Raw genomic sequence first — 23243 nt, forward strand, 5'->3', positions numbered from 1 at the left:
GCAACTGCTTATGCAAATGTGCTTCACCTGCATAAGATTAAACACAAGACAATAGGTAATATAGTTTATTTATCTTTGCATGATGTGTAAATTCATTTAATAAATATTTGGTGAGCACATAAAATGTTCTAGGTATTGAGGATACCAAAAATTATGATAGCATATATTTGTATCAATTAGTCTTTGGAACCGGTGAGAATACAAAGTAGCTGTGGCATGTGTTAAGCAAGAAAATAATAAGAAGTTAAAAGAACATATATAGAAGAACCACATCTTGTTCAGTTTTTACCACTGGGGTGATTGTGAAAGGTTTCCCTGAGGAAATGGTGTCCAGGCTTTTTCAGGAAGGAATGGCTGGTGTATGGGAAATGCTGAATAAATATGTTGTATGAGTGAATGAATTTGTAAATGTCAATGGAGGTAAGGGTCACTCTGGAAGACTCTTTTCCTGCACCTGGAGAAGTCTCCTTCCTTGAGTTCCCTCAAAGAAGTCCCCCATGGCGGGAACTCACAGAGTAAATTCTCCACATTTTCCAGAGCATAACTTTTGGTTGAATTAAATCAAATGGCTTTTCCCTCTCTAACATCACACAATTAAGTAGGATTTTTTTTCACATAAGATAATTTGAAATGTTTTATCTATTCAAATAATCTCTGTGTGAACATAGAAAACCTGTTTATTGCACAAATAACTCTACAAGTAGCAACTCAACAAATGGTAATTCACATATCACGGATTTGAAACTAAGAAAAGCATTCCAAACTATATAGATAATGTACCCTTCTTTCATAGTTCATGTACATCTTTTCAAATCTAGGTTAATGCTCCTATGAAAGGAAACGTTAAGATCCATTGGCAATTATATTAAAATGCTTGTCTTGTTTGTTCTGTGAGATAATCACATTTCAATTTAAGAGCTTCTTGAAAGCTGCCATTATGTTCAAATACTGGCTTAGGTTAGGATCCTGCTAGGATAAAACTAAGATAGAAAAACTCACATCTACTTCTAAAACTGAGAACTTTATCTCTTAATGGCACTAATGATACTAATAAACCAAGGAGACCTGAATTTAATATAGTTGTTTAAATTTGAGAAATGAAAATATAACCCATGTATTATGAACTTAGAAAAAAATGCTTCAAAGCTATTGAAGCATTAAGTATATAATAGAAGCAAGAATCCTGCAAGCCCATTTGTGCAAAAAAGGGAGAACTTTATTATTTTTTCAAGAACCCAAATCATAACAAAATAAAGCAATCTATACTAACCACAAATGTTAGGCTGAAACAGCTTCGATTTTAATTAAATATATCAATTCTGAGGAAAGCAGTAGTGGAAACATTAAAAACAAATACACGAGAAAATGTAACCAACGTACAATATAAAAATAAAATGCTCTGTAAAACAAATTAATGGAGAATGGATTCACTTGTGCATAAATTCAAAGTTCAGTTTATTTCTTCCTGTGAGTCCTAAAGAAAGGTGCTCCCAGGTAAGCTGTCTAAAAAAGATTTTGCTAGAAATGAAAACAAGAGAAAATGATATTTTATCTTGAGATTCCCATTTATTCTCTTAAATATCTTTTTCATCTCTAACTCAGAGCTGGGGTGTAGCTCAGGGGATAGAACATTTGTCTAGAATGAGCCAAGCCCTGGATTCAATCTCTGGTAACATACAAACAAAAAACCCCAACAACAACAACAAAATCCTGCAAACCCCTAATTGGACATTACCCAAAGTCCTTTCCATTCGGTGTAGCCATGGAACTCACAGGAGGCCCGTGGCATATAAGCACAAGCAACATCTGGCAGTGGGGCAGAATGGCAGTGGTATCTACTTTCAATCCACTTACAGTCGCTACTCAAAGCATCATACTCACTTTTCCAACTTCATACTGGACACAATTATCAAGATTTTCTTCAAGTAAATCAAAATCCTTATCCAGATATCTATATCTGTGTTAATGATACCACCATCATACTCAGGCTCAAAACCCTGGAGCCGTGTTTAATTTTTCTTATTTTTTCTCCTCCCTCTAACACACAACTTAACCAGTTGTTAATGCTGTCCTCCCAAGCCTTTTTACCATTTCATCTTTATTTTATTTAATAGCTGCCAGTCAAATACAGGCCATCCTTACATCTACCTCTAGGCAAGTCAGCCTGGCTGGTGTCCCTGTTGTTAAGCTCCCCTCTCTCTAAAGTTCAATTCAACATTTATTCAATGAAAATGTATGGGGTGCTTCTTAGTATTAGGCATTGTGTTGGGTAGTCATAATACAGACCACTGACAAGTAATATGCTGCTGACAGTTAATATGCTGCTAAACTCCCATCATAGCTATCCCAAGGCAATCTTAGTCTCATTCTGACACTGATGTATTTTCACACTTTTACAGATGTTTCCTTTTCCAGAGTTGTACCTCCTGTTGTTCCTACCTATGCCCAGCTCTTTGGTATAGGAAGGCCTGTTCTTGATGGTCCTGGAGCTTTTCTCCCAATTCCTTGTGACTTGTTCATTCTGTTCCCTGCCTGGAATAACCTCCTTAATGTATCCTGAAAGATGCTGAATATGCTAATTATTATTATCATTACCTTTAATAATTAAAAATTTAAATGACTTTTCGTCTTTTCATTATAGTCTGGTCACATGGAAAATAGGAACTTCTCCTTTAAAGACTTCTAAGACAACTACAGGATTTAGCAATGAAACATTTAAAACCTGATCTTTAATGTAGATATAGATATTTTTACAATCCTTTCACTAATTATGACTTAAATTTTGAAGGCCTTTTGTTACAGACAAAAACCTTTTGGAAACAATTAAACATTGCCATTTCCACTGTTTGGAGTAATATAAAGTTTTACCTTAAGAAGACAAGAATATAGGCAAGTAAATAATAAAAATAACACCAAGGAAGTTCAGGAAGTTAGGTTTTAGATTTGTGACGTTTTGATGTCATTCAATGCTTTGAAATGTTTCGCATTGCCAAATGTTGAGGCAAACCCCTGTAATCCCAGGGACACTGGGGGCTGAAGCAGGAGAATCACGAAGCCAGCAACAGCAACTTAGAGTGGTACTAAGCAACTGAGCAAGACCCTGTCTCAAAATAATAAAGAAAAAGGCTGGGGAATGTGACTCAGTGGTTAAGCATCAGTGGCCTGTCCAAAAAAACAAACAAACAAAAACAAAACAAAACAAAGTTTCACACTGACATCTCATTTTGAAGAGCAATATGTTGTTCTTCAGTATCTTAATTTATTTAATTAAACTTGCTTTTAATAATAAAAGAGTCACCATTCAAGGTATAGTGTGTCTCTTGCTAGTTTGTGAGCTTTATCAGGGTAGTGATTATTACATTTTCTTCTCAGAACCACCAACAGCAAAATTCACCTGAGGTTTCTGCTGCACAGGTGACACCCTGACTTACCACTCTTGAGGTACTAATTCAGAAACTCTAAGGATAGGAATCATGTTCAAAAAGCTCCCCAGGTAATTTTTATATAAAGTTTAGGAACCATTGCCCAGGCTATAAGTAAACTACTTGTTTATGTTTATATATGTATGTGTGTGTGTCATTTTAAATGATCAAAGTTACTTTTTTAAATTTTAAGAAAATTCAAGACTCTTGCATACTCACTATGTACTAGTATACAGCCCCCTAAAAAGTAAAAGGGAACTACCAAAAACTGTCAAACAAAGGACACTGCAAAAGTTATGAATATTGTAGAGGTGGTTTCTCAGAACAGCTGCTGGAGTTTAAATCACAGTTTTGTAAAATACCAGTTTAGTAAACTTAGCCAACTTATCTTTCTGTGCCTGGATTTCCAAATTTGAATTATGGGAATAAGAACGATATTGATTCAATGGAATTTCAGTCAAAATAGCTGAACTGGTGCATAAGGCTAAGTGCCAGCTGTTGGATCATAAAGCTAATATACAATAGGGTGGGCAATAAAACTCATTTCTAAGCTAAGTATAGGAAAATATGTCCTTTCATACAATTAAATCTAACTACATTCATTAGTTTTAAAAAACAGCATACTCCTCCAGATAGAAATGGTTTCAAATTAATTGCTGCCTCAAGAAAATAAAGTTTTTAGAATCAGGCCAGGTGGCTTGGTACTGGGTCACATTTTCAACACAAGGAGGTTTTCAGTGAGGCATTGGGGCAGAACAAATTGGTTCAGTGTCTACTGTAGAAATAAGGGATTCCTTCAGCCCAATCCAAACAGTAATCCCACTAGTTCCCACAAGATAAACATGAAGAGACAATCAAACCTTTAGTTCAGACTGGCACTTTTCTCCTGCTTCTCTGCATTTCTCACCTCCAGGGACTTGAGGACAGGCTGTCAGTAAATGTGCTATGTTTCTGCAGGAGACACTATGCAGCTCTAATTGTTGCATTAGAGGCAGTGAGTAGGTGACTCTAATTCATTAGCAATGTCTCCCATAGGCAAGTCTCACAAGCAATGCCTTAGGTTGAAGCTGGATTCAGAGTCACAGGGGAATACAGAAGAGTGCACTTAGCTATATAGAAGAGTTGCAATAAGAAACACTGAATGATGACAGGAACTCAGAGTGCAGTCTTCATTCCTAAGTGCCAGAAATGGGAATATGTAGCCCAGAGGTTGCCCAGCTGGTCACATGAGGAGACATGAAGAGGGAACCAGAGGAAATTTGCCACAAATACAGACAAGGTAGATTAGAAATCCAGAGGTTCTAAATTTGGGAATTTTATTTTTTTGGTAACAAAAGGAGGTGCTATATTCAGCTAATCAGTTTTCTCCATTTCACTCCATCAGTATCATAAAAAAAAATCACTTGTAATATTCATGAAATGATGGAAACTAACTGAACCACAGACATTTAAAAATTCCAACCTTAAAAATACAAGTCAATTTAGAAAAGCTTTTCTCATGGCTAATGTATACAGTAAGAATAATGAAAAAGTGTTTAATCTAAGGGTAATTAAGTGAATCATCAAAGACTTTAGTATATTCAAAATATTGTGTTAATTTCCTGTAAATTTATGTTCTGGGTTTTACGAGTAATAGTAATAATATATAATTTGTTTGTCTTTGAAATTTTTATAAGAGTAAAATTTCACTAGAGAGATACAAACATGTAAAAAGTTAACATTTTTTTCTTGCTTATTTTGAGGTATAGAGAATTGAATCCAGGGGTGCTTTACCCACTGAGCTACATCTCCAGGGCTATTTATTTATATATATATATATATATATTTTTTTTTTTTTTTTCAAATTTTAGACAAGATCTTCTAAGTTACTAAGACTGGCCTTGAACTTGTGATCCTCCTGCCTCAGTCTTTTGAGTCCCTGAGATTATAGGCTTGTGCACACAAGACTAAAATTATTTTAAGTAAATTCATCTTGGAGAAGAAACATTTATATTAACAATAGCACTGTCAAAGGTTTCTAAACTCCTGCAATATGATTATGTTAACAATTAAAAAATGTGTGAGAAGCTAAAATAGATTTTTTTTTATAACATTTCAAGAATGAAACATAAATGTCCTGTGCACAGTCTGTTAGTAGCAGACTTCCTGACAAGCATTTTACAAATATTACCCATTCCTGTATAAGGTTACTTGTTAGAGTGTCTTATGGTCACTAGGAGTCAAATGCAGACCACTGGGATTTGCAGTATTGTGGTTCCTTTGTCCCCAGACATGTAAGACATTCCCTGTAAACAGGTCATTGTACCACAAAGTGAATACCTGCTGAACACAGAGTGTCTGAGTTGTTTGGGCATTGGACTACTCAATGCAGAATGATCACCATGTGAAAACAAACACTGTCTTTTCCCTTTTCTTTTGTATTCATATTCCTTTCTCTTTTATTACTCAATTGCATCTATCCAACAAAGTTTTTTATACAAGGTGCTATGGTAATAAACTTAAGTTAGGTGAAATCCTTAAAATCAGTTGATCACAGACTAGGAGGCAAGGAAAAGGCAAACGATGTAAAAATATTTTAGCTGCTACCATGGAAATATATAGTTGACAGAGTGGGAAAACCAGAATGTAGTCACTTTATCTGCGGAGGTAAAAGGCAGGAATTACCTCCTAAAGAAGGGAATAATGGGATGAACCCAGAGAAGATTAGTAGATGATCAGTTCAGGAACCATGTGGTGAGTATGCCCAAGCACAGCAGCAGAATAAGCCACATGAATTTGAGGAACAGTGAGAAATCCAGGTCAGTGAGGCCTCTGGTGCTGAAAGTCAGGAAGGAACTTAGAGAAAAGAAGAGATTTCAGGGGCAGCTCCTTTTCTATTAGAGCACAATTGCTAGGCAGGTAATCATGCCCCATATCTCAAGGAATCTGGAGTTAAGATTCAAAATACATCCTTGAAAGCTGATAAACAAGCAATACGTTAGGATGGCATAACTGTAGTAAATGACCAGTCAATTCAAGACCAAATACATTATTTTTCAGTACAGAATCATAAAGTCATTTTTAATGCAATGCTTTTGAATTAAGCAAATAATGTTTGTTTTTAAAATGCATGACTATGTATGAAAACTCATTTCTAATTAAAAAAATTAAAAGAAAATGGCAATTTTCCATTCAGGATCACAGTTTTAACAAAAAGATCATGAGAAGCAGCAATATGTTAATGTCTAGTTAAATTAGCCTTAGAGAGGTGTTCATTATAACAGGAGTACATTTGGGAAAGCAGTTTTGTTTTCAGGGGGAAAAACATGCTAAAACGTTTTTCAATTGAAAGAGAAGGTAGTATAAATGGATTAAGTGCAATGTGATACATTTTCTAGAACTAGAAAACAGCCTGGAAAATGAAACAAATGAACGAAGCTTTAATTTTGGACTTTTAAAAATTATTTGTGTACCTTGAGGAGCTCCAGGTGTCTTTAGGAGCCAAAAAGTTTTCACACACATATACAAGCTTTTGAAATGAAACAGATGATTAGCCTATTTTTTAGTAGCATTCTCAATCCCACTCTGAACACTTTAAAAAATTATTGTTTGTTAAAAAAATAACAAATTATTAACTATTATTTTGATAAGAATGCAGAAAGATGATTTTGCTTTTGACTACTTTAACTTTTGTAGCAAAGAAGAATCCAAGAGTCATTTGGGAACATTAATTGACTCATAACTAACCATAAGACTTACTTGTGAAATGCTGCCAAACCTAAATGCACTTCTGATAAAGATACATAGCTTGGGGCTACCTCTTCCTGGTTTAGAGACTTCACTGAGTGGCCTATTTTCCACTCTCCTTTCGTATTTTACTTCATTTCTCTTTCCTTTCTCCCACCCTATGCAGTTATTGATATTTGTGGTTCCGACAACAAAGTGCCTGGATCACCAAGCAGAGTGCTTTTTACTTTGTTAACTTTTTACTCTAAAAAAATCCTATGAGACAGGGTTTTACAGTGTAGTCTGAGGATGACCTGGAGGAGGTCTGGGGAGCAATCCAGAAATTTCTATTTTTACCAAGTGACCTATGATTTCTGTGCACATTAAATTTTAAGACATAGCTATCTCTTTCCCTCACAAACTCTGTGGTTTATAGAAAAGGTACATATTAAGATTATAGCCACATTTTGTGAAAAAAAAAAAAGAATTATTTAAAAGAGAGCATACAAACCTTATTTTTCCAGCGATAAAATACTACTCACACAACTAAGAGTAAATTACATTTCAAATTAAAATTTGGTTTGTGTTATTATATTATACCAATATTATACCAATCAAATATATCAACATGCAAGAGTATAGCTATGTAATATTGTAATGGGAATTTCACTCTTTGTATTCTATAACTATTAGGTTACTCTAACTTTGGATTTAATAAAATTTCCACTAAAAATATTATGATTCAAATGGAATACTTAGCAGACCATGTAAGACAAAGTCAAACATTCTTTATAGTTATTTTTGCCCTGTTCACTTTTCTGTTTCCTACATTCAGAGTATCTTGAAAGCACTATTTGTTTTTCCTAGTGACTAGTAGAGGATAGAGAAAAGGATAAACATTTATTGAGTAAAATTTTGTGAATGCATGAAGAAATGGAAGGCTAGATATTCAATGCATATGTGACCAAAATCACCTTAGACATTAAAAAGAAATAAAAATAAAAATTTGCTACATATTGCTATAAAAGAAAAACCTCAGGTATAAAAAATAGATAATATTCATCTTGGCTAACTATACTTGGTAAAGCATCCAAAAGTTTTAAATAAACTTTTTATTTTCCATAAAAGATAATCCAAGATATATTCAATAATTGTGTAAGATTGATATTTCTAATGCATGGGTCAGAAATAGGAATTTATAGTCTAGAAAGTTAATGAACTAATGTTTAATGTGATGCTTATTAATAGTTGAAAATAAATCTAAGAGAGAAAATAAAGTTTGGAAAAACTTTTAAAAAGAAAAAAAGTTTTGTATGACTGCATTTTCTATTTAGACCAACCCTTTACATCCAAAACCAACTATGAGCATTGTAGTACTAACAATAATCATATGTTGATCATGTAAATATTGAAAGTGATAATTTCAATTTTCATTTTATCAACACAAGGAAGAAAATTAAACTGAATACTGATTAGTTAATGAGTGTCATACACCTGAAAGATTAGGGGAATACTATGTTCATTACAAGTTAGTTTATTATAAAGTTCTCAAATGTTTCATTTGAAGGACTGAATAGAGACAAAAGAATTAAGCAACAAGAGAAATTAATAATGAATGCTCCAACACTGAAAATTTGGTAATGATCAGAATGCTGAGTCTCTTAAATGTGATTTTCCTTTAAAAATTGATAAAGTTTTTCTTTTTAGGAAAATAACTTGGACAATGAAAATTATTAAAGAATACAATAAAAGCTGTACACCTCGAACATATCACTAAATATTCATTGAGTAGCAGTGATAAATTTTTAGTTATTTACCCCACCATATGTGTGATTTCTTCCTCTAACAAGTTTATTTTACTTTTTCCTCTAAAAGTTCATTATCGGCTTCAGAGAAAAAGCAAAATCATCAGCATTGTTATCATCATCATCATCCCACAGACCTTGAAAGTAAAAGTTTTTATTCTGTTTACAATGTTAGATTAAATAAAATTAAACTACATTTAGAATAAATGTCTCTCTGAGGTGATCATTTTCTTATTATCTTGAAATTAATTCTACTTATTGTCATTGGGACAAAGATGACAATTTCATACCTTGAAAGTCAGAAAGATATATTGTGTTCACTGAACAATAAGCAGGCAAAATAAAGTGCAAAATAAGGACATAAAATGTAAATAATTTTAAAAATTCTATCATAACTGATTCTTCAAATGCAGTTTAGAACAGTCAACTATATTGACTGAAAGTGTCTCTGAAATGATTATTCTGTATCTCTTTTAAAGCTTAATTGGACTTTCATTAGTCTATAATCAAAACTGCATATGATTGGTGATTTAGCTTAGTGGTAGAGTGCTTGCTTAGCCTAAGCAAGGCCTGAGCATGAGTAAGGTCAATTCCCAGCACCATAAATAAATTAATTAATTAACTAACAAATGGAAAAAAAAACATAAAAAACTATAGATGTGCCATTTTCCATATCTGGTATTGTCTTTGCTTACATGGATATAGATTGGAAAAGTCAGGTGCAACGTAAGAAGCTATTTCTGAAATGCATGCAAACAAAAATTCATAAAAGAACTTTAGGTAACCATATACAGCTGTTTAGATAAAATAATTATATATATATATATATATACATATATATATATATATGTACACACACACACACACACACACACACACATGAAATAAAAGCTTTCCTAAGATACTTCAACAAAGGAAGTGTCTAAAGGAGATTTTGGCCCAGTTCCTAAAGACTGGAGGTCTTAATACTTGGCCAGAAATCAATTTTCCTTTCTATTAAATGCCTGTAAAGCAGGCTTCATGTGTTGCACTTAATAATGTTGCATCAGGGACTTCCATGTTTCTCTGACTCAAAATATGTAGTAAACAGAGAGAACAGATCAGACACCTAAACTAATCAAAATTCTGTAGTAGCTCCCCAGTCCAGTGAAACAAAGCCAAAACCTTTTAGTATGATCCTGTGATACATCCAATTCACACTAAATTTGAACAAATCCCTCCAGCAACCCTTAGTTGTCATGAATTTCTACATGCTGCTCCCCAGACTCTCATGTAGGCCTTTGATGATACTCTTCCCTGGGCATCTAACTTCTATTGAAAATGCTTCCCAGGACTACCTCAAAAGCTATCTCCCCCATGCAACTTTCTAAAGATAATTAATTACTTCTTCCTCTGACCCCATAGTATACTGGATTTTCTTCCCTTTGGCACATATCAACGATTCGTTAGATAGTTATCCAAGAGGGCACTGAGATATTATGATAGCCTATATATTTTATATTTTTACTCGTGGAGACACTTCTTAGAAAAAGAGAAGGAAAAGACATTTTTTATTTTCTTGTAGTTTAAGTTGCTGCTAAATGTTAACACACTATGAATGAGAAAGCATCTGTCTTAAATATATCTTAAGATAGTGCACTTATAACCCAAGATTTCTAGCAATATGAAACCCATGCACACACTTTCAAGAGGAACGTGTACATTTCCTTCATTTTTAGTCTGTAATAAATTTGTGCACCTAACTGCATCACCCTTTCCTCTGACTCTGAGGAAGAGAGTCACTGTGAATTCCCCCTTCTTTGCTCTCTTAAGTAACTCTGGTCATTTAGCCAGCCACTGCCTTCCTTTCCATTATTACCTGAATCCACGGCCATCTGTCATTTTCTGCAGCTGTCCAGGCATTTATAAGGCCCTTCTTATTTAAACGTGCATAATAGGGATACCACTTCTGGAGTCCAAAAAGAGCTCTGTGGGTGGATGAAGCTGTGATTTGCTGATTTGATATGATTCCACCTTCAATTCCCAATGGACCTGAGCATTCTGGGAACAAATCAGAAAAAAATGCAAACATATTAGAAATAATACATATGTAAAACATGGTTATGATCTGATAGGAAACATTTGAAAAGTGATTTCAGTTTGTATGGCCATGACATTTAAATCCCAGTCTACAGGTCTATTATTGATCACTACAATAAGGAAATAATTCTTGCACCTCATGATGTTCTTTTTTTCCCTTTGTTTTGGGAATGGATACTAAATAGGCACTTTCCTTCTGTATTTCTATTCTGCTTTACATACTGTTATCTTGTTTGATAGTTGATCACGTCAACAAAAGCATAATGTTCTCAAAAGACCTATCTCTTATCGATTATAAAAAGTTTAAAAAGCCCCATCTCATATTTTATATTTTCAAACATTAGCGTGCCTCATCAATCACAAACCCTTAGCAAATATCTGTGGACCTAATATTTCCTGATTACCACACATCTGAGTTTTGGTCAAAATAATTTTAGTATTAATAGCATTTTCACTACTATAAGCTTTTTGACTTAAAATTTTATAACCATTCTAAGTTATGCTGTCACAAAAAGGGCGTTGTGTGAATTGATCAATGTTTTAAAACATTTATGTTACCTATGATATATAATAAATTATAGAAGTACATAGAAAATTATTTTATAATGAGAGAAGACGATTCTGTGACATTATACATGACAGCATGTGTACTAGCCAGTAAATGATGCTAAAATATTTATCTTTCCAATATATTTAGTTCAAAATTCACAACTCTATGTGAAGGATTCTGCATTTATATCTTGAATTATAAAACTTTTTCTAAAAATTTGTGACTTGGAATCTTATGAAAATTTCCTAATAAAACTTGAAAATACTATGATTAAATAATAATAGACACAAATAATATGTTTGCAAATATCAGATGTTTAATTCCTAAAATTGTAAATGAAAGTAAATCCATCTAAAAATCATATATATGTATTATGTATATCATAAATGTTTGAGTTCCTTAATCATTTCAGATAATTTTCCTTATTTTAAATTTAGTTTTCAAATTTCAGTATAACTAAGATTATAATATAACTAAAACAAATACCTAATTTTCTTAATTTTACTAACATTTTATATCTTATATTCAAATTTTTGCCAATTTAGATTAGGATAATAAATACGAGACTCTTATTATATAAAATCTACTACAATGTTATTAGAATTCCTGAAAATATGTAAAGAGTACATTGTTATCATTAAGTGTCATCATATATGTGTCAACTTGATGGATGATTGCTACCAGCACACATTAATTACTAAAGTCCAACAATAATCAATAATCAAATGTTTGTGATTAGATTGATTTTGAAACTACAAAAGGAAGAATTCCAATGTTGGAAAATAATATTTTTTGAAGTAGGAAGATATTTCTCATTGATAACCATATTTTCATTGCCATAGGCTACCTTTTATAATCCATGTTTAATGGTAAGCAGCTTTAAACACATTAACATCCTTTTATTGTTAAAATCTTTTTTTATTTTTATTTTGATTCATTGTACACAAATGGGTTACAACTTCTCATTTCTATGGTTGTACACATTGTAGATTCACACCATTCATGTAATCATACATATACATAAGGTAATACTGTCTGTTTCATTCTACTATCTTTCTGTCCTCCACCCCCTTCCACCCAATTTTTCTCTACACCTTCCAAAGTTCCTTCATTCTTCTCTTTCCCCCATTACCTGTCTCGTTATATATTGTCATGCACTAATCAGAGAAAACATTCGGACTTCTGTTTTCTGGGCTTGGCCTATTTCACTTAGCATGATATTTTCCAACTTCATCCATTTACCAGCAAATGCCATACTTTTATTCTTCTTTATGGCTGAGTAATATTCCATTGTGTATATATACCACAGTCTCTTTATCCATTGGTGAATTGAAGGGCATCTGGATTGGTTCCACAATATAGCAATTGTGAATTCAGTTGCTATGAACATTGATGTGGCTGCATCACTGTAGTATGCTGATTGTAAGCCCTTTGAGAATAAACTGAGGAGTGGGATACCTGGGTCAAATGGTGGGTCCATTCCAAGTTTTCTGAGGAATCTCCATACTGCTTTCCAGAGTGGCTGCACCAATTTGTAACTCTACCAGCAACATATGAGTGTGCCTTTTTCCCCACATCCATGCCAACACTTATTATTGTTTGTGGTTTTGATAATAGCCATTCTAATTGGAGTTAGAGGAAATCTTAGGGTGGTTTTAATTTGCATTTATCTAATTACTAGGGATGATGAGCACTTTTTCATATATTTGTTGGTCACCTGTATATCTTCTTCTGTGCAGTGTCTGCCCATTTCCTTAGGCCATTTATTGATTGGGTTCTTTGTATTTTGGGTGTAAAGTTTTTTTGTTCTTTATAAACTTTGGAAATGAGTGCTCTGTCTGAAATATGTGTGGAAAAGATCTTCTCCCACTCTAGGCTCTGTTTTCACATTATTGATTGTTTCCTGTGCTGAGAAAAAAACTTTTTAGTTTGAATCTACCCATTTATTGATTCTTGCTTTTATTTCTTGCACTATGGGGGTCATGAAATTCATCTGGAAGAACAAAAGACCCACAATAGCCCAAGCAATCCTGGGCAGGAAGAGGGATGCAGGAGGTATCACAATACCAGATCTTAAACTCTACCTACTATAGAGCAATAGTAACAAAAACAGCATAGTATTGGCACCAAAATAGACAGGTAGATCAGTGGTACAGGATAGAGGACATGGAGACATACCCACATAAGTACAGTTATCTCATACTAGACAAAGGTGCCAAAAACTTACAATGAAGAAAAGATAGCCTCTTCAACAAATGGTGCTGGCAAAACTGGAAATCCATATGCAGTAAAATGAAATTAAACCTCTATCTCTCATCCTCTACAAAACTCAACTCAAAATGTCAAGGATCTAGGAATTAGACCTGAGACCCTTCACCAAATAGAAGAGAAAGTAGGCCCAAATCTCCATCACGTTGGCTTAGGACCAGACTTCCTTAACATTAACATTTCTCTAGAGGCTTTAACACCTTTAAATGTTTTTTTTTGTTTGTTTGTTTGTTTGTTTTTTTTTTTTAGTTTTTTTAAGAAGAGGATGAATGCATGTGGATAAGTAATCATCTTATTCAGTCTGTATTATTAAAGATGATTAATATAGTAAATATTGTATCTTTGCAATTAATAATTTATATGCAATATCTAGACAATAAGGTCTTTTGAAGCATGTACTTAGAATTGTTTAACACTTTATAAAGTACTTTTCTCATTTTTAAGTCATTAAGAAGTCATTCATTTTCAGAATTGTAGTATTAGCTGCAGATAATACTCTGATTTTCTCATTCCACAATACTTAACATTAAAATCTCAAATATTGATTCTTCAGGTTCTTGTTCTGCTTCCCATTTTTAAACTTCAAGATTTTTACAGACTTCATAAAAGCCTTAAGAAACTTTCATGATGACACTTGGTCTGATTTTTAAAACTGTAGGAGACTGACCTTTTAAGAATATTGCCATTAAAGGAATCTCAAGGATCCTTGTTCTTACTTTGTGCAATGTTTGGATAGAAAAATGTACCAGGCAAGGAGGTCGTTTATTGTGGACCATTTATTGTAGGCCACTAAATAGACTGGCAGGGCTGCAGAGTCAGGCTTGATCAATTACACTGCTTGATAGCCTTACTAAAAACTCTGTGCCATCAGGCAGTGTGCATTTGAAGACCTCCTGCTGAACTGGACATCCTCGCTGAATTTGTAGTCATTTGAAAAGAAAAAGTAGATCTCAAATCACATTATTCAATAAATCTACTTTGTTGATACTCTTAACCTATCACCCACATTTTATTAGCAAACACATCAGCAAACATATTGGCTGTGGACTGTTGCATTATCATAGAATCCAAACCAAAGGAGTGATTTCTATAATACATTTGCATGATTTGTCTGCCATAGACTCCCAGTCTTTATCATGACCTTAGTCATGCACATTCGTTCATTTAAAAAACATAATTAAAAAATACACACTGACATGTTTTATTGATCTAGGGCTTCAACAGTGTACCATGTACTGTCACAAGAGGTTTCTCACTTCTTGTTAAATTTAGGAGCACTGATTTCCCAGTCCTACATTCCATGTTGTAGTTGTTTTCCTTTAAAGAAGCTTTAACAACTCTACATACATACTCTCCCACCCACATACAGTCAGAGAAGCCCACCACAGAAAACACAACTGGAGCTGGATTCCTGAACGAAGCCTGAGTCTATGATGTATCAACTTCCTTATTGCTAATGATCCTTGATGTTTTACTTTTTAAAAATTTGTGTTATAACAACTCTTAATTCACCAGTTGTGAGGGGGATAAACTATTTTTCTTTTGTAACTATAAACTGCTTAAAAACAATGAACATGGTCCCGTAAGGTCACATTAAAGGACCCCAACTGAGGTCCCTTTCAGAGCAGTACTGGTCTATTTTACTTCTAAATCCTCAGATGTACACAGTATCTTGTATACAGAAAGAGTTCAATAAATATGTGCTGAGTCTTGTTATTTAGGTTTTTCTTTTCTTTTCTTTTTTTTTTTTTTTTGGTAAACAGTAAACTAATTGTGCAATTCAAGCATTATATTTACTTTACACTGGAAAGTTGTCACAACAGCAGCTTTTCTTCACTAATCATGTGGAGCACAATCAAATGGATGTCATCATAATAAAAGGTTCAAAATCCAATTTCCTTTATGCCTGAGCTATTCACTTCCCCAGTGTCCTATTAAACTTAACAGTTATATAAACCAATGAAGGAGTTGCAATTCAGAGTGCAAATGACTATACACCTAAAAGTAAGTGGCTTTAAGCAATCAACAATATGATGCTTAAAAAGAAATAACATGGAATTATATTTTACCATTACTACCAATAAATAAAGGAAGGGATGTGAAATAATAATTTATGAAAATTAATATCAGATGAGAATTCTGAAATTTGAAAAACAGCATCCACATGAGTTTCTTACACATCTTCAAAATAACACTTCCATGAAAAAGTGTTCCAAAAAAATACTTCCATCCCAGTTTCATAAATGAAGACACTTGTGAGGAAGGAAGTTAATGATGTAAAAGATAAGTCTGCTATTTAGATAAAGTGTTCATGATTCTTCAAAGGTCAACTCTGATATAAGTCTGCTGTTATTGTAGTTGGGGAAATCTCCCACTATTCAAAGAGATTAGGAGAGTTAATATGAAGGGAACATGAAGAATATCATAAGCGGTACTCAGGATATAACAAAACATTCACAAATTGGGATATATTAAAACAGTCACAGAAATAAATATGGAAGATCTATGGTGTTCTACACCCCCTAAGATGTTAAAAAAAATCACTTGAGACCATTATTGGCCTATGTATTGCTCACCTGATAAGTAAAAGCCCATTTAAGTTGAGTAATATTTTGGGACTCTTTTTATGTGCCCAACTATCCATCAGTCTATTCATTTATCCAGTCTCCATTCATGTAATTCAGTTTTGAAAACTCTTATTTATTGAAAGTCTGCTATATATTGGGCACTTCCAGGCAGTGGTGATACCACAGGATGAACAAGGCAAAAGTGTCTTTGCTCTCAAGGAATTCATATTTTAGTTGGGAGACAAATTAAAAACACTTAAATAAACAAGAAAAGACCATTAAGTGGTAAGTGCTAAGAAGGGGAAAAAAAAAGTGAATTTCAAGTGAAGAGATGACCTTATTGAGAGGTGAGATTAAATCTGATCTCTGAGTCTGAAGCAAAAGCTGCCTACTATGCTAAGTTTATAGTACCAATTTCCCAAAGGGCCTTCAGCTCAATTGGGAAGAAACACAGAAAAAGAACATATATATGTTATATATCTATATCTATATCTATATCTATATCTCTATATATAAATATACATGTATATATATTTATGTATATATATTATGTATCTATGTATAAATATATATTATGTATTTATGTATATATTATGTATTTATGTATAAATATATATGTATATATATTTATAAATATATATCATATATGTGTGTGTGTATATATATATATATATATATATATATATATATATGTATGGCTGATGGTGGATGCCCAGGGTTCAATGTGAAATGGAAGTGGGAATGATAATCCAGGCTTAGGTTCAGGGAAGGAATTTTTGAAAAAGAACAGAAACTAGCAGAGTGAAGCAACAGAGAACAGGTACAAGGGGAAGATAAGCTGGTATGATGCGGGTAGAGTCAGTTCAGTATTATAGACCAGCATGGGTCCACAGGGGAAGCTCAGAAAATAGAAGAAGTAGAGGTGAAGAAGTAGAGGTGAAGAAGTAGAGGTGAAGAAGTAGAGGTGAAGAGGTAGAGGTGAAGAAGTAGAGGTACTCTTGATGATTTTGTCAAAGAGCTTGCTGATAGCACTCAACACTGTCACTGATGCAGAGTTTTTGAAAGACTGTAATTATGGCCACATTACCATTTATTATAGATATTTCCACTGTACCATGAAGGGGAGATCTAAAAGGGAACAAACTATGACCAAAAAGATATAAGAATAGTAGTTGTCTAAGTAAAAAATGATGTGAGTATAAAAGAAGAGTAAGAGTTAAAAATATCTAGGAGGTAAGAATAGCAATGATTGTTGTAGGGTGGAGGAAGGAAATGAAGTATCTGAGCTTCAAAGACTGTGGACTGCTCAGAGAATGTTCCCTTTAATCAAGATTGGCTTATTGGTGTGTTTAAAAAACAACAGCAGTGAACCTAATTTCTCCCTTAAAATCTGTCAATAGTCATTCTTATTGCTGGTTTGAACTTTGTTCCACGTTTGTGATACCCACTACCCTTGGCCTGAGAGGTTCAATCAACCAGGTTTCAGGGACAGGATTGAAAAATGAAAACTGCTTCTGCACTCAACTGCACTCAGTATGTCCTTGACCTACAATATCTATTGCTCTGTAAAATGGGAGCCCCTTTGCAGGCAGGGATTACATCAAACTTTAATTTTAGAAGGCTTTTAGTAAGTATCTGTAGAGGAAATTAATTTTAAAAAATACAAATGTAAGCAAACAGTACAGGTTACAGGTGACATTGCAACATTGTATGTAAATCATTTAAAATTAAAAAAAATAATTTTTCATCTGTATTCTCTAAAGAGTACATAGACACAAAGGCATTATATGGAAATTGTGCAGCAAAAGGGGAAGATCACTTGTTTACTAGTGAAAAACAATAGGACTGAGAGCAGAGTGAATCTATTTTTCAACTACCTGCCACATACCTGCCAGGTATTTCTGAAATTCTTCTTTTTTACTCCTGTGGTGGGCACAGTGATAATTTGATCAGTGCTGAGTTTGACAGTGGAAGGCAGTAGTGGAATAGAGTGGCAGAACGTGACGATTCTATATTTGCTGGCTCTGAGATCATGTTTATGCATCTTTGGTATTGTGCTTGTTTCTGTCAGGTATGGCAATAATCCTAAATTAATGAGTCCATTTAACATTGATTAGCAGGGGCTTTTAGGCATCATTTATGGAGTCACTTAACAAAACTGCATTACCTGAATTGTCTGAGTGGACTGGAAATGCCTTCTGACCTGAGACCCTGCTGTTCAGACTAACACTGAGAAAGTGAACAATGTCACCAGGGAGGGTGGACTGGAGCAGCTGGGCCAGCTGGTGCCAAGCCCCAAGTGCCCTCCTCAAAGCAACTTTGCATGCGAATAAATTAGCTTCAGAGTGAAATCTTTCCCACTCTGCAAACTCATTCTTTGGAGTGTGGCAAAGAATAGTGTCTGCATTTTATTGATCTTGCAGCTGACAAGTAAGCAGCGTCACAAGATGCCTCACATCTTGCTCCTGAGTGTGCTGATTAAGCCTTTCAAATAAGAAAGATGCATGGCTGAATCTGTAACAGGAATGTACTGCTTTCATTTGCTCTATCTCAATATCCAGACATCTTCAAAATGAAAGGATTTCGAATTAAAGTCATGTTAGAAACAAATCTCCTTTAAACATGTCCAGTCCTCCCTGTCTCTGAGCATCCCATCTTCTTATGGGAGTGAGTCCTCTGCTTAGCATAGCATGATAATTGTGCTGAACATGAAGACCGGCAAATGGATGACCTCCAATACTGCAGAAATTAATGCTGATTCAAACGTAAGCTTCCCTCTGTGCTGTTTGGACCATGCTTTTGCTTCATTTTTCTAGCGTTTGTTTTATGTGAAAATTGTCTTCAGATCAGGCTTTAAATTGGTGAGGGAGGGATCAAGGTCACCATCTCTTCCACTGTTCCTGTAAAAGGAGCCCTGAAGAATTTTTCCACCTAAATCGCCATGCATTTGATCTGATTTCTCTCAAGGCTATCATTTTTCTGGTGTGAGGAAGTTGTATCAGAAGAAGGTCAGGGATGGAAAGATGACAGGAAGTTTTAAAAAGTTTCAGAAAGGTTGATCTCAGAGAAAGGACCTGAATGTTCCAGTTTAACTGGACTAGGGGAGATGGCAAGGGAGGTCCTGGGATATAGAGTGTAAATGTAAGGTGAAGTCACACACAGCCTTCCCTTTCCCATCATTTACACATCCCTCAGAGCACCCCTTAAGTTTCCGTCTTTTGTCATGGTACTGAGAGTGATCTCCCTACAAAAAACCTGGAGTGGAAATAACAGGTATTTGTTTCCCTCCACACTGTACCAGGGTACAAACTCAATACACAGCCACAGACACCTTGCTAGAGGAAACCAGCAATTGAAAAATCATCAATATTGTTCCAAAAAATCAGTTAAACTTATTTGGATTGCACATAAAATGTCTATGCACCTTAGAAACAAAGTATTTCTTTGTATCAAAAGGGCTTCTCCATTTAGATAAATGCTAATTTTCTTTATAGACATAAAGGCTTTGGTTCTGTGATGTGTGGCCATGAAAGCATTTCTGCCATTCTGTTGGAAATTGTATCCTATTAATTTTTCATATTGGAAGTCTCAGAAGGTGTCTAGGTTAAATAATGAGGAACAACTACTTGTGCATATTTTCTCTGTTAGATAATAAACTTCTTGAAGTTATACCTTTTGCATTATTTGTTTCTAGAGCACTTAGAGCAGCATTCTACCAACTAGCAGTTTTCAATATTGTGGGTTAATGTAGATTAAAACAAATTACAGCTTTTTGGAATTAGTTCTCCTCCTTATTTGAAGCTGAATTAATCTTTTGAAAACAAATATTATCACTGTAAGGATTTATCATACTGGGTGAATGTTAACATAAAAAAACATCTTTTTTGGTATGTTGAAAATATAAGAAGTCAAGTCTTGGAGGTAGAGGAAATACCATGTTTGGAATGAAAACTGCATTTATAATGTTACTAATTCAATTATCAGTGATCTAGCTACTTTCCTACAAAATGTGGTTATGCTTTTCTTCACACTTTGTTATCTCAATTCAATTATGATACATTATCAGTTTAAATTAATTGCTTTGAATTCAGGAAAAGTGAAATCTATGAATAAGCTAAATTACAATAGGAAATTATCAACTAGTATTTCCCCCAAGTGACTTGTAAGCATATTGCTGCATAATGACAATGTTATTTAAGTAGTAGGGTCTATGCATTCTAGTGTTCAAAGGCCAAAATTTTTATTGAAACAATTCACAAAAATCAACACAATCTAAAAGATTATTATCCTATCAGAGTGAACAGTGCCCCTGGAGGACAAGAGAAGAGAGTGGTTTGGTTTGCTTAAGATGCATTTTTTCACAACAGAAGAGCATATGGGGTTTTCAAGTGCTAAGTGCACTTTTGCAGCCAGGTAGGATTTTAGTAACTTGTATTCAGGATTCCACTTAAACTGCACAATCCATCTTCTACCAACTATGAAGATAACAACATGGTTTGATGAAACATTTGTCTGTATAGTCAAAAGCCTGCAATTGAAAAACCAGTAGCTGTATACCTCTTCTTGCTTTCTGACAAAACATATGTCTGCACAGGAAAGAGCTAAAAAGGGGTTTAATGCCAAGGTAAAATGCTAAAGGAGGGATTCAGTTGCTTGAAGAAGCATGAACTGAATACCAAATGTAAATATTCAAGCAGTGCTATGCAGAAGACTCATTTTTGTGCTTTTAAGTTATTTATATCTTTTAAGATTTTTCGGCAACTACATAACAGGGTAAGTGATACAAGGCATTTCCTTTGATGTTTTGTTATAAAGCAATATTACTGGCATGTCAGACATTGATTATTATTTGTGAGATAAATCATTGTCTCAAATTCAATTACTGGCTATATCTATCCATCTTTTCCATACAATGTTGCTATACTTTTCTTCACACTGGATGTCATGTCAAGGGTAGTTTGAATTCTGTATTCCAGAGGTCAAAAGAAATCCAAGAGGTGAAACAGGAAGCCATTTCAGATGGCAAGGTATAGCATAATGAGTCTTCTTTAATATTAGAACATGTTGGAAAGTCATGGAACTAATGATGAAGAACCAAATGGAGCCTAAAAATGTACAGATGATTGGTTCATTTGAACTGTAGAGACATGTATATTACACATCCCCTCTTAAAAAGGTAGGGATATATTTACTTAATTTAGGAGATAAACACATAAAACCTGTACAGTCAGAGAGAGAACTAAAATTCTCTCTCTCTCTCTCTCTCTCTCTATCACTGGATATTAAACTATTGAACCTAGGGCTCATGCATGTTAGGTGAGCATTCTGCCGCTAAGCTACTAAACTAAACCCACAGCCCAGGGGACTCAATATTTTGAAAATGATTTTTACATCTGCTCTTTAAGTCACAACCTCAGCTGTTGTTTTAAAAATCAGAACATATTTATCTATCATATTTACCGATTATCTATCTGTATTCAATATTTTCAGTATAGACTTGGAACAGAAGATACATTTTTAAAAATTTCTTATAATTTTTTGTATATGACAGTAGAATGTCTTTATACATTTTGATAGATCATACATAAGTGGAGCGCAATCTCATTTTTCTGATTACACTTTTTGATAATATTTATTTAAAAATGAACATTCTTACAGACAATAATATTATAAATGTTTTGAATATTGTATTCAAAATGTTTTTTGTTGTCCTAAAAGGAATAAGTCAGTATAGAATTTTGAGTGAAACTGAAGGTAAAGCTACTAAAACAGAGGATACTTCACCAGTTTTATAGAAAGAACATTCTAGGAGAATTTAACAGAGTAGCACTTATTATGAATCTGTAGAAGATGAGCCAGTTTTTCATACATTATCTCTCATCCAATAGAGACATATCAGATCATTTTAAAATGTAAAGAATAAGAAACATCCTAGTAAAATAGTAAAAATGACTTGTGCTTCTTTGCAAACTTATAAAAGTATATTAAAATAAACCTTGATATTATGATATTATGTGGTATCCAACTTGAATGCTTACTTTTCTAGGAAAATACCTATAGAAAAAAAAATTTAGAATCTGTGTCAGCACTACTTAATAATATAGATAAGTAAAGCCATCTAAAAATCTCAAGTCTGTATTTACATCTTCAGTTGCTGAAGTTAGCTATGGTCAATAAAATAGTCATAGTGAAATAAATTGCTATTTTCTGATTTATCATAATAGAATACATTACTGCTACATGGCTCAGCATAATGATTAAAAAGAATATATTTCCTATAAATATATTAAAATATAACACAAATACAATTTTTTTTCTTGTGGTTGGTACAGACCAGTTTTTATTCTGGATATTATATTTGATCCATGATTGATTGAATCTGTGAGTGCAGAACTCATGAATACAGAGGCCACCTGTACAGTTTCTACTGAATATGTATTGCTATAAAAGTCATTAAGTTGAACAACAATCAATCAGGGACCATTTGGAGTGGGGTCAAAGAGCATGTTTATGATTTTCAAGACTTTTGATGCAGAATGCCTCTTTGTCATTGAAGAAGTTCATACCATTTAAAACATAGCCATAATTATTATTATTATCATTATTATTTTCAGTACCAGGGATTGAACCCAGAGGAACTGAAGCACTAAACCACATTCCCAGCCCCCCCTTTTTAAAACGTGTTTTTTAGTTGTCAATGGACCTTAATTCAATCAATCAATTAATTAATTAATTAATTAATTTTTATGTGGTGCTGAGAATCGAACCCAGAAGCTCGGTAGTCCAAGCAGCAGGATTGTAAGTTCAAAGCCAGCTTCAGCAACTTAGTGAGACCCTAAGCAAATAC

General features: G+C 33.8%; 1 protein-coding gene across 2 annotated transcripts in view; it reads right to left on the reverse strand.

Moving 5' to 3' along the window:
• Positions 1-23243, reverse strand: part of Edil3 (EGF like repeats and discoidin domains 3) — a 412828-nt gene that overhangs the window by 130462 nt on the left and 259123 nt on the right. For both annotated transcript variants that reach the window (XM_047555553.1, XM_047555552.1), the window contains one exon: positions 10791-10972. In XM_047555553.1, coding sequence (XP_047411509.1) covers positions 10791-10972 — 182 coding nt within the window. The remainder of the gene's footprint in view (positions 1-10790; positions 10973-23243) is intronic.

Source organism: Sciurus carolinensis, chromosome 6 (assembly GCF_902686445.1).
Source record: "Sciurus carolinensis chromosome 6, mSciCar1.2, whole genome shotgun sequence".
Taxonomy (NCBI): Eukaryota; Metazoa; Chordata; class Mammalia; order Rodentia; family Sciuridae; genus Sciurus; species Sciurus carolinensis.